This window comes from Aquarana catesbeiana, linkage group LG12 (assembly GCF_042186555.1).
Source record: "Aquarana catesbeiana isolate 2022-GZ linkage group LG12, ASM4218655v1, whole genome shotgun sequence".
Taxonomy (NCBI): domain Eukaryota; kingdom Metazoa; phylum Chordata; class Amphibia; order Anura; family Ranidae; genus Aquarana; species Aquarana catesbeiana.
Window position 1 is genome coordinate 15307615 of NC_133335.1, and position 12110 is coordinate 15319724.

General features: G+C 45.9%; 1 protein-coding gene across 1 annotated transcript in view; it reads left to right on the top strand.

The window, feature by feature from the left end:
- Positions 1-11603, top strand: part of ATP9A (ATPase phospholipid transporting 9A (putative)) — a 170026-nt gene extending 158423 nt beyond the window's left edge. The window contains exon 28 of the mRNA XM_073607253.1: positions 9319-11603. Within this exon, the coding sequence (XP_073463354.1) occupies positions 9319-9455 (137 nt within the window). The 3' untranslated portion in view covers positions 9456-11603. The remainder of the gene's footprint in view (positions 1-9318) is intronic.
- The last annotated feature ends 507 nt before the right edge of the window (positions 11604-12110 follow it).

The following is a 12110-nucleotide window of genomic DNA, read 5'->3' on the forward strand; positions in this document are numbered from 1 at the left end:
AGAGAATGCGCCCTGTTCCCACTTAAATGTGTGACGATAGCGAATTAATTTTCGCCATTTTCACACTAACCTTCCTCCCTGCCAATCAGGAAGTAGGGCTTCAGACCTGTTTCCTGATTGGCCAAAGTGCCAGGCCACCCTATTGGATGCCTGATGCTTAGGAAGAGGAGCGGACTTAGTGGAGGAGGCACACGCTGGAGCGGAGGTCGCCGCCGCTCTGGTGCACTCACTGCACCGAGAGGAGCTGCTGCCTGGCGGGGAGTGCTGCCAGAGCCACAAGCTCCGAGAGTGGGGAGGGGGGTCGGTGGGCACAGTGGCTGCATATGATGGGCATAAGTGGCTGAATATGATGGGCACAAGTGGCTGAATATGATGGGTACAAGTGGCTGCATATGACGGGCACAGTGAGGCTGAAATTGGCGGGCACAGTGAGGCTGCAATTAATAGGGGGGTTCAGTTTGTTTGCGCCCCCCCAAAAATTTTGAGCACCAGCCTTCACTGAGAAGGCACTTGACTTATTTGCAATGGCACCTATTCTCAATGTGTTACCCCTTTTAAAGAACAATTAAGTAATACATTATAAATAAGCTTGTAAAGGAGTTAAAGCGGAACCAAAGACATTTTTGAAAACAAAACTTACAAGCAGGCAGGCTATTTATTGCAAAAGAGACCTGCAGTGTCTCTTCTGCAATAAAAATAAGCCAGTCAGCCTTCTGTGGCATGTAAACTGAGCGGCACATGTGACACTCAGTTTATATCTCCGATGCGGTTCCTGTGTGGCGGGGTGACTGGCTCCTTTGCGTATGTGTAAAAGTTCAGTCATCCCGTGCTGGCCAATGAAGAAGGCTGAAGATTGGCACGCCTGAAGGAGCCGGGGAGAAGATGCCAGCACCGGCAAGGGACCCCTTGTGGGCTTTGACTGTTAAAGAGGAGGTAAGTATAGCGAGTTTAGTTTCACTTTAATAGTATTCATAGGCAACTAGCTAAACATTTCTAGAGTTATCATATTGGATGTTTGATAAGGATATGTAGGAGGCACAGGGGGGCACAGGTATGTAGAAGGAACAGGGTGGTGCAGGTATGTAGAAGGAACAGGGGGGAACAGGTATGTAGGAGGTACAGGGGGACACAGGTATGTAGGAGGTACAGGGGGACACAGGTATGTAGGAGGTACAGGGGGGCACAGGTATGTAGGAGAAACAGGGGGGCACAGGTATGTAGAAGGAGCAGGGGGGCACAGGTATGTAGGAGGTACAGTGGGGAACAGGGGGGCACGGGTATGTAGGAGGTACAGTGGGGAACAGGGGGGCACAGGTATGTAGAAGGAACAGGGGGGCACAGGTATGTGGGAGGTATAGGGGGCACAGGTATGTAGAAGGAACAGGGGGGCACAGGTATGTAGGAGGAACAGGGGGGCACAAGTATGTAGAAGGAGCAGGGGGGCACAGGTATGTAGAAGGAACAGGGTATGTAAGAGGTACAGTGGGGAACAGGGGGGCACGGGTATGTAGAAGGAACAGGGGGGCACAGGGGGGCACGGGTATGTAGGAGGTACAGTGGGGAACAGGGGACACAGGTATGTAGAAGGAACAGGGGGGCACAGGTATGTTGGAGGTACAGTGGAGAACAGGGGGGCACAGGTATGTAGGAGGTACAGTGGGGAATGGGGGGGGGGCACAGGTATGTAGGGGGTACAGTGGGGAAAGGTGGGCGGGGGCACAGGTATGTAGGAGGTACATTGGGGAACGGGGGGTGGCACAGGTATGTAGGTGGTACAGTGGGGAACGGGGGGGGGCACAGGTATGTAGGGGGTACAGTGGGGAAAGGTGGGCGGGGGCACAGGTATGTAGGAGGTACATTGGGGAACGGGGGGTGGCACAGGTATGTAGGTGGTACAGTGGGGAACGGGGGGGGGGGGCACAGGCATGTAGGAGATACATTGGGGAACGGGGGGGGCACAGGCATGTAGGAGGTACAGTGGGGAACTGGGGGGGCACAGGTATGTAGGAGGTACAGTGGGGAAAGGGGGGCAGGGGCACAGGTATGTAGGTGGTACAGTGGGGAATGGGGTGGGCACAGTTATGTAAGTGGTACAGTGGGGAACGGGGGGGCACAGGTATGTAGGAGGTACAGTGGGGAAAGGGGGGCAGGGGCACAGGTATGTAGGTGGTACAGTGGGGAATGGGGTGGGCACAGGTATGTAAGTGGTACAGTGGGGAACGGGGGGGCACAGGTATGTAGGCGGTACAGTGGGGAACGGGGGTGCAGTGGGGAACAGGTGTCGGCCATTTTTTTATTGAACCAGCCGATGTCGCCCCGGCATTTAGCCTGTGTGTACGGGCCTTAAGCCTCTCCGGTAGGGACACATCCAGGAATAAAATATTTTCCATACAAACGTAAAAAAAATTAAAATAATGGTTGTGCTTTAAATATACTTTTGTTAGTGCTGGTAATACAGGAATGTTTTCACAGTAAGGCAAGGCAAAGAGCAACAATAATGCATAAAGTGCAGAAATTAGATGACAGCCCACTGAAGCCAAAGAGATGTTCTGATTGGCTGTTCTTGGTTGCAGATTTTTTTACTTTGCTCTTAGCCTTTCTGCATAATCTTTATTCTTTGTTTCATATTTTATAGTCCATTAAAATACCAGGCACAGTTTGGTCAGTATATTTTTCTTCTGGATTAACGATCCCAGTCATAGTGAAAGCAACAAATCTGTTCTCTGCCCCCCCCTCCCCCCTGGTGGATATAAATCACGCAGATAACAAAGTGTTGTTTTGTGCGGTCTCCAATCTGTCAGTCATCGTCTAGTATCACTCCGCACCGCTTGCTCTATCTAAACCCACAAGATGTCTGTACTGACCTCCCATGACCCCCCATATCCTGTGACATGAGCCAGCCTGCCCCGCTCTTCCCTTAGGGAAAAGACCGCGTGTAACGCACACACCTCGCCACACTCCCCTCTGAAATTAGGCAAACTGCAAACACAGAAGCAATTTTTACCAGGATAAACTTTGTAATGATTTTTCCGCTTTTGGGTGAGGTGATTGTAGCCGTAATAGTGCACTTGCAACAAAAACAATTGAGTGTCCGGGATACTTTTTTTTATTTTTAATTTGTACTAACATCCAAATTCTCAGCACAAGCTTTTGGAGTTTACCCCCCCCCCCCCCCCCACCCACATTCTTCAAAGTCCAAACTATACAGGTGCATCTCAACATATTAGAATATCTTCAAAAAGTTAATTTATTTCAGTAATTCAATTCAAAAAGTGAAACTCCTATATTATATAGATTAATTTCACACAGAGTGATATATTTCAAGCATTTTTTTATTTTAGTTTTGATGATTATGGCTTACCGCGAGTGAAAACCCAAAATTCTGTATCTCAAAAAACTAGAATATTGTGAAAAAGTTGAATATTGTAGACTCGTGGTGTCACGCTCTAATCAGCTAATTGACTCAAAACAACTGTAAAGGTTTCCTGAGCCTTTAAATCAGGGGTCTCAAACTGGTGGCCCTCCAGCTGTTGCGGAACTACAAGTCCCATCATGCCTCTGCCTGTGGGAGTCATGCTTGTAACTGTCAGCCTTGCAATGCCTCATGGGACTTGTAGTTTCACAACAGCTGGAGGGCCGCCAGTTTGAGACCCCTGCTTTAAATGGTCTGCCTGGTTCAGTAGGTTACACAATCAAGGGGAAGACCGCTGACTTGACAGTTGTCCAGAAGACAGTCATTGACACCCTCTACAAGGAGGGGAAGTCGCAAAGGGTCATCGCTAAAGAAGCTGGCTGTTCAGAGTGCTGTATCCAAGCATATTAATGGAAAGTGAAGTGGAAGGAAAAAGGTGCACAAGCAACAGGGATAACCGCAGCCTTGAGAGGGTTGTGAAGCAAAGGCCATTCAAGAATTTGGGGGAGAAGTAGTGGACTATGGCTGGTGTCAGTGCTTCAAGAGCCACCACACACACACACCGTTTTATCCAGGACATGGGCTACAACTGTCACATTCCTTGTGTCCAGCCACTCCTGAACCAAAAGACAATGTCAGAAGAGTCCTACCTGGGCTAAGGAGAAAAAGGACTTGCCTGTTAAGTGGTCCAAAGTCCTCTTTTCAGGTGAAGGTAAATTTTACATTTCATTTGGGAATCAAAGGTCCCAGAGTCTGGAGGAAGAGTGGAGAGGCACAGAATCCAAGTTGCATGAGGTCCAGTTTGAAGTTTCCACAGTCAGTGATGATTTGGGGAGCCGTGTCCTCTGCTGGTGTTGGTCCACTGTGTTTTATCAAGTCCAAAGTCAGCGCAGACCTCTACCAGGAAATTCTAGAGCACTTCCCTCTGCTGACCAGCTTTATGGAGATGCTGATTTCATTTTCCAGCAGGACTCGGCACCTGTCCACACTGCCAAAAGTACCAATACCTGGTCACATGATCATGGTATCACTGTGCTTGATTGGCCAGCAAACTCACCTGATCCAAACCCCATAGAGAATCTGTGGGGTATTGTCAAGAGGAAGATGAGAGATACCAGAACCAACAATGAAGACAAGCCGAAGGTCGCTATCAAAGCAACCTGGGCTTCCATAACACCTCAGCAGTGCCACAGGCTGATCGCCTTCATGCCACGTCGCATTGATACCGTAATTAGTGCAAAAGGAGCCCCGACCAAGTATTGAGTGCATACTATACTGTACATGGACATTCTTTTCACTAAGCCAACATTTCTGTGTTAAAAATACTTTTTTTATTGGTCTTATGTAATATAATTTTCTGAGATACAGAATTTTGGGTTGTCAGTAGCTGTAAGCCTGTGTAATGAATCGATATATTATGAGTTTCACTTTTTGAATTACTGAAACTAACTTTTTGATGATATTCTAATTTTTTGAGATGCACCTGTGTTGGTAAAAGCCTGAAAATTTGGACGCTAGTGCAAATAAAAAGAAAAAAGTATCGCAGACAGCACTTTGTTTGTTTTTATTGCTTATGAGCAGAAGGTTAGGCAGTTACTAGGCTCCAGCCAGTTGTGGAGATTGATGTTCTCCTGTGGGTCAGTAGTAGTTCATTTCTCCATTCAAAGCATTTCATTTCCGGGAAAATGAAAAGCCTCCGCATCTCTCATATATATTGAATCTGGTCAGTTTAAGAATAGCCTGAGCTAATAATATTACTGAAGTACGCAAAGAACCTGCTTTCATCTTCAATTCAACTTCCCATGTCCTTCGGAAGCCACCATGAGTCCTGCGGTCAGCGTGTATGCAAGGTTTCCTGCCAGCTGACACTAAATCCCAGCACAGCCATTCAGTTGTCAAATGCCACAACCTCAGCGGCCGGAGGAGAGTCGGGAAAGTGGGATTTGGTGCATTGACAAAATAATAGAACATGTCAGTTTGTTATCTTTAACAAAAATTTAAAATGACTAGGTCACTTAACCACTTCAGCCCCAGAAGATTTGGCTGCTGAATGACCAGGCCATTTTTTGAGAGTCGGCACTGCGTCGCTTTAACTGACAATTGCGCGGTCGTGCGATGTTGCACCCAAACAAAATTGACGTCCTTTTTCCCCCACAAATAGAGCTTTCTTTTGGTGGTATTTGATCACCTCGGCGGTTTTTATTTTTTGCGCTATAAACAAAAAAAGAGCGACAGTTTTGAAAAAAACACAATATTTTGTACTTTTTGCTATAATAAATATCCCCATTTTTTTTTTAAAAAAGCAAATTTTTTCTCAGTTTAGGCCGATATGTATTCTTCTACATATTTTTGGTAAAAAAAAAAATCGCAATAAGCGTATATTGATTGGTTTGCGCAAAAGTTATAGCGTCTACAAAATAGGGGATAGATTTATATCATTTTTATTTATTTTTTTACTAGTAATGGTGGCGAGCTGCTATTTTTATCGGGACTGCGACATTATGGTGGTCACATCGGACACTTTTGACACATTTTTGGGACCATTGGCATTTATACAGCGATCAATGCTATAAAAATGCACTGATTACTGTAAAAATGTCACTGGCAGAAAAGGGGTTAACACTAGGGGGTGATCAAGGGATTAACTGTGTTCCCTAGTGTGTGTTCTAACTGAAAGGGGAGGAGACTGACTAGAGGAAGTGACAGATCGTGGTTCCTAGCGGAACACACAATCTGTCACTCCTCACAGAACAAGGATTTGTGTGTTCACACACACGTGTTCTGTCTCTCGTGCTCGTGATCGCTCGTGGCCGGCAGTTATCGCGACCGTCGGCCACGAGCATCGGCACCCCCGCAGTGCAGCGGGCACGCACGCCTGCTATCTCGACCCCGCCAGCCGACGTATAGCTACGACGGTTTGCGGGATCATGCCGACCTGCCGCCGTAAAATGACGGCGGCTGGTCGGCAAGCGGTTAAAGAGGTTGTAAACCAATCAGCTTCAAGGTTTTATCAGCTGCACCAGATTACGTGTGCCTCCCAGTTTTAATCAATCTCCCCAATAGTGTCATCACCCTATAACAGGAGGTGCCTGAACCTCATGTCAGGTATTATTTTATTGAAAGCTGCAGATTTAAAAAAGATTAAAGTGGTTGTAAACCTCTGAAATGAAAAATGAACAAAGCATATCCCTCTATAGTGTGTACTTGCCTTGCCCCAAAGCACCTAGTATGATTTCTGTCTGCTCTTGCCTTCCTCTGCTACCTGCATGAGTCATTTTTGACAGTTTATGGCTCAGTGATTTTTATTCAAGAGAAGGAGACATGGACTTTAATGGCACATCCATAGCATTGAAGTACAAAATAAACTTTTACTTACAGTGGAACCTTGGATTACGAGCATAATCTGTTCCAGGAGAATGCTTGTAATCCAAAGCACTTGCATATCAAAGCGAGTTTCCCCATAGAAGTCAATGGAAGTGAAGATAGTTTGTTCCGCATTGACTTCAATTGCATGCAATACCGCATGTGGCCAGAGGTGAGGGGGCGCCAGAGAGCCTCGTAAATACTCACTCAGGGATGTCTCGGCTGAACTCGGAAACCCTCAGAAAGGCTCGGAAACCTTTGGGAACCGGGTGTTTCCAAGTATTTCCGAGTGATTCTGAGTATTTCCGAACCGTGTGTTACCGGCGCCCCCGCACCTCTGGCCAAATGCGGTACTGCACACCCCATTGGCTTGAATCCTGCTCATTTTGCGAGACAACACTCGCAAACCGAGTCAGGATTTAAAAAAAAAAAGTTGCTCGTCTTTCAAAACACTCGTAAACCAAGGTTCCACTGTGAGTTTTTAAAATTCACATTGTTGACATAACATGCTAAAAACAAAACATGGAGTTTGGTCTAAACGACGCTCGTACCACCTAACGCCACCAACTATTACCACAATGAAAAAGATCGATCAAATGATTCAGATGGAGTAATATCAGTAGAAGGCAAAGCTGGTTGGTGGTAGAGACGTAAGGGGGCCAGTATAGTTCCAACAGTTTTAAGGCCAGAGCTGATGAATGTAGCGAGGACCCACCGTCCGTACCTCTCCAGACAGAGTAAACCTGCCTAGAAACCTATGGCTCAGTGATGGTGAACCTCGGCACCCCAGAGGTTTGCAAACTACATTTCCCATGATGTTGATGCACTCTGCAGTGTAGTTGAGCATCATGGGAAATGTAGTTCCAACACATTCGGGGTGCCAAGGTTCTCCATCGCTGGATTCAATGCCATCCTCAAAACAATCTGGAGACAGCCCCACCCTGTTCCGGCATACAGCCCATGATTGACAGCCTCAGCTATGCATGTTTCTCTATGAGAGAGTGTGTGTGTGCTAGTTTGCAGTTATGGCATTCTGTTGATGCCGCTGGGTAGAACTGCATTGTATGGGTGTTCATTCCCTCCACTTAGGTCTCAGATTACACTCAGCCCTGCTATCTATATACTGTGCAGTGTTGGTCCCCAACCCTCTGCCTCCTGGAGATGAGAAATGCTGTATAACTTCTGTAGAGAAAAGAAGATGATGGCTGCACACCCCTGACTTGATCAAGGTGAAAATCTTTAATTTATCCATAGGCGGGACAAACTGCATAAAGGAATGACAAGCTATTAACGCATTTCGTTTTTTTGTGCTGTTTGTCTCACTTTATGGAGAAATAAAGGCTTTTCACCTTGATCAAGTCAGTGGTGCACAGCCATCATCTTTTTTCTCTTGGCATACACGGTGGTGGGCACCCCCATGGGACTTGAGTGAGTATACTCACCTGAGCGGTATATTGTTTTGGGCTATGTAACGTCTGTACTTTGAACATATGTAGAGGAGAGAAGGCTGCAGATAAACAGGTACAACCTATACAGGAGGCTTTGCTTCATCTCTGTGTATCACCTAAGTTGATACATGTAATGATATAATACACGCGGTCAGATTTTCCGACTGAAAATGTTCGATGGGAGCTTGTTGTCGGAAATTCTGACAGTGTGTAGGCTCCATCGTTCATTTTCAATCGGAATTTCTGTCACACAAAATTTGAGATCTGGATCTCAAATTTTCCAACAACAAAATCCGTTGTCGTAAATTCCGATCGTGTGTACACAATTCCGACGCACAATGTTCCACGCATGCTCGGAATCGAGCAGAAGAGCCGCACTGGCTATCGAACTTTATTTTTCTCGTCGTTGTACGTCACCGCGTTCTTGGCGATCGGAATTTCCAACAAGATTTGTGCGACCGTGTGTAGGCAAGACAAGTTTGAGCCAGCATCCGTCAGGAATGTTGTCGGAATGTGCGATCGTGTGTACGCGGCATAAGGGTTTACTACCACTATACTATATTTATAATATAAATATATATATATATATATATATATATATATATATATATATATATATATATATATATATATATACATACAATGTAATTTTTTTTTTTTTTTTAATATATAATATATATAATATGTATGTGTGTGTGTAAATGCAAAGTGCTGGAACCTAGATATAGATAGATAGATAGATAGATAGATAGATAGATAGATATTGATCAATAGAGATAGATAGATATGTGTATATGTAATTACAAAGTGCTGGAACCTAGTGGTTCCTTCTCATACGCACTGCAGCTTTTGCTGCTCCATCTACTTACAAGGAATGATGGACCATTCAGATCAAAAAAAGCTCAGAAACTTGCCGATTGCCTCCCTCACATTGAACATAATGGGCTACCCCAATCACCAATAGGAATGTGTGGAAGAAGGGTAGAGTGAAGCATCCAGCCTATCAGGAAGTGCCAGAGCTTTCAGTCATCTAAAATAACAAGGACTAAAATGTGCTTCTATAGTCTGATTTAACCTTCTTTTTGTGTACTGCAGATGTTTACTTCATCACAACCCTGTCATTCCTTTGGAAAGTGACGGCCATCACACTGGTCAGCTGTCTTCCTCTCTATGTCCTAAAATACTTGCGACGAAAGTTCTCTCCCCCCAGCTATTCCAAGTTGACAACCTAGACCCACCAATGTGAACGCTGGAACCACCAATACCCAGTGCGCACTCCTAATGCTGCTTTTTCTGAACAAGGGATCAAGGAAAGGACGTTTTACGTACAAGTTTGTGAACATTGGAAGATGATCAAGCAGTGAATGTAAACTCTCTTGGATGGAAACAAACAGGGTTTTTGTGACTCCGGCCCATTGTAGTAGACCTTGACGCTAAGCTGCAAAAAAAACAAAAACATAAAAAAAAAAAAATTCCGACCTTTTTGGAGATGTCACCATCAAAATTTCACAAATGCCTCATCTATGGATGTCCTTCACCGTCATCTTGGAATATCGCCAAGTGGTGTCTAATATAAAGATGTAGATTGGGTCTCCAGTGATGTGAAGAACATCAAATCAAGGAAGACGTTTTTTTGTGATTACCTCCTGTTATGATCCGTTATTCCTCTCCGTTTGAAGAACATGGTCAGGAAGACCACCTGAGCCCTCAGTTTTTGGGAACCTGCCTATTGTAAATGTGAACAATTGTCAGTATATTGTCAAAAAAAAAATGGTTTCTCCAAACTGTACACTGTATGTCCAGCAGAGAACAATATGGGAACTGGCCACTTGAACCAGTGGTCATATTATGTGTTTTTCTTTTTTTTTTTTTTTGTTCTGTTAAGGGAAAATATCTAATTTAAATTTAAAATGTTCTGTTAAGTACTAAAAAAACTTGCTTATGCCTGTAACAGGTAACAAAGGGACGTTTGGATTGTTTCTGTGCAGCTCCACTCAAGACTTCAAAGCTGAATAGATCTTAACCTGGAAAAAAAAAAGATCCCATGATGCAGGGCATGGCTTTGGTATGTGCCTGCAATAGAGAGGAGTTATGTCTAGACAACATGGCAAGGCTAGGTTCACACTGCTACCATCAGATTTTGATCTGACTTTCAGTACGATTATGTGATGCAACTTGGACGTGGTTTGCATAGTCTAGGAGGCGAGAACTGTGCTGGAATTGCACCAAAGTAGCACAGGTCCCCTTTTCCAAAACCGTGAGGTGAACAGGCACCAATGTGATTTCCATTGTCATGTGCTTCTAGTCTACTAAAGTCGCACTAGTGTGAACTAGGTCTAACCTCTTCAGGAACATGGGTCTAAATCTGCTGTGCCTGCATTGTCCGGAAAGTATGTTAAAGTGGGTTAGAGATCATGATTTCAGCAACTCCCAATTTTAAAATCCTTTATCGTGGTTTTTAAACAGCCTTTTATTTTCTTTAAAGTCTACCTGTCTCTTGACTTTGACTTTATATCTGCATTTATATATGTGAATTTATACATGTCTCGCCATTCCCTGAAAAAAAATGACACTACACTGGCTTAGGTTTCCTGAAGGTCCTCATTCCAGCAGTGTGGTCCGCTACCTGTATATTATGTTTTTGCGAGATGGCCTACTCGATTATTCCCATGCAAAGTGTTTCCAAGCGGCTCCTTCTAATGGTGGTTGAGAGCAACTAGTTCACGGAATATCATGGTGTGAACATGTCTCTGGGAACCTGTAGGCCAGGTGTGTCAAACTTCGTTATCGTGGGCCGCATCGGCATTGTGTTTGACCACAAAGGGCCGGTTGTATCTGTAGGACTAGTTTCCAGAGCACCCCACCCACCCTTACATTGGATGTCAAGAGCCCCCACCCTCCCTTACATCACAGTGCACCCCCCCTGACCCTGTGCATCTGCTAGAAAGAAGCTGGGGCGGTACTAAGAAGCAGGGAGTGCAGGGTCTGGAGGAGGGCTGGAGTCAGCTGCCAGGGACTGCCGAATGCTGAGATCAGGGGAGGTGGAGATGAAGGGGCACTACTGAGTTCTGGCCTGCTCTCTGCTGCCAATTTTTGAGATAAGCTGGGGGTAGGGTTGCCACCTGTCCGGGATTCACCCGGACAGTCCGGGTTTTAGATCCTGTGTTCAGTTTCAGTCCACCTAAAACCCAGACACATCAGTGGCAGCCCGGCAGCACCAGTCCTCCTATCCCCCTCTCCCCTCCCGTTGGCTTCCAATGCTTCTAATTATATTGGTGGGGGGACTTTAACTGGGGTACAGACTGGCCAGAGTGGATTATACTGGGGTACAGACTGGCCAGGGGGGATTATACTGGGGGACAGACTGACCTGGGGGATTATATTGGGGGGACAGACTGACCTGGGGGGATTATACTGGGGGGACAGACTGACCTGGGGGGATTATACTGGGGGGACAGACTGACCTGGGGGGATTATACTGGGAGGACAGACTAACCTGGGGGGATCATACTGGGGGACAGACTGGCTGGGGGGGATTATACTGGGGGACAGACTGACCTGGGGGGATCATACGGGGGGGGATTATAGTGGGGGACAGACTGACCTGGGGGGATTATACTGGGGGATAGACTGACCTGGGGGAGATTATACTGGGGGACAGACTGACCTGGGGGGATTATACTGGGGGATAGACTGACCTGGGGGAGATTATACTGGGGGACAGACTGACCGGGGGGGATTATACTGGGGGACAGACTGATCAAGGAGGGAGTATACTGAAGGACAGACTGACTTGGGGTAGATGTACTGGGGCACAGCCTGATCTGTGGGCGATTATACTGGTGGACAGACTGATCTGGGGGGGATTATACTGGGGGACAGATGGA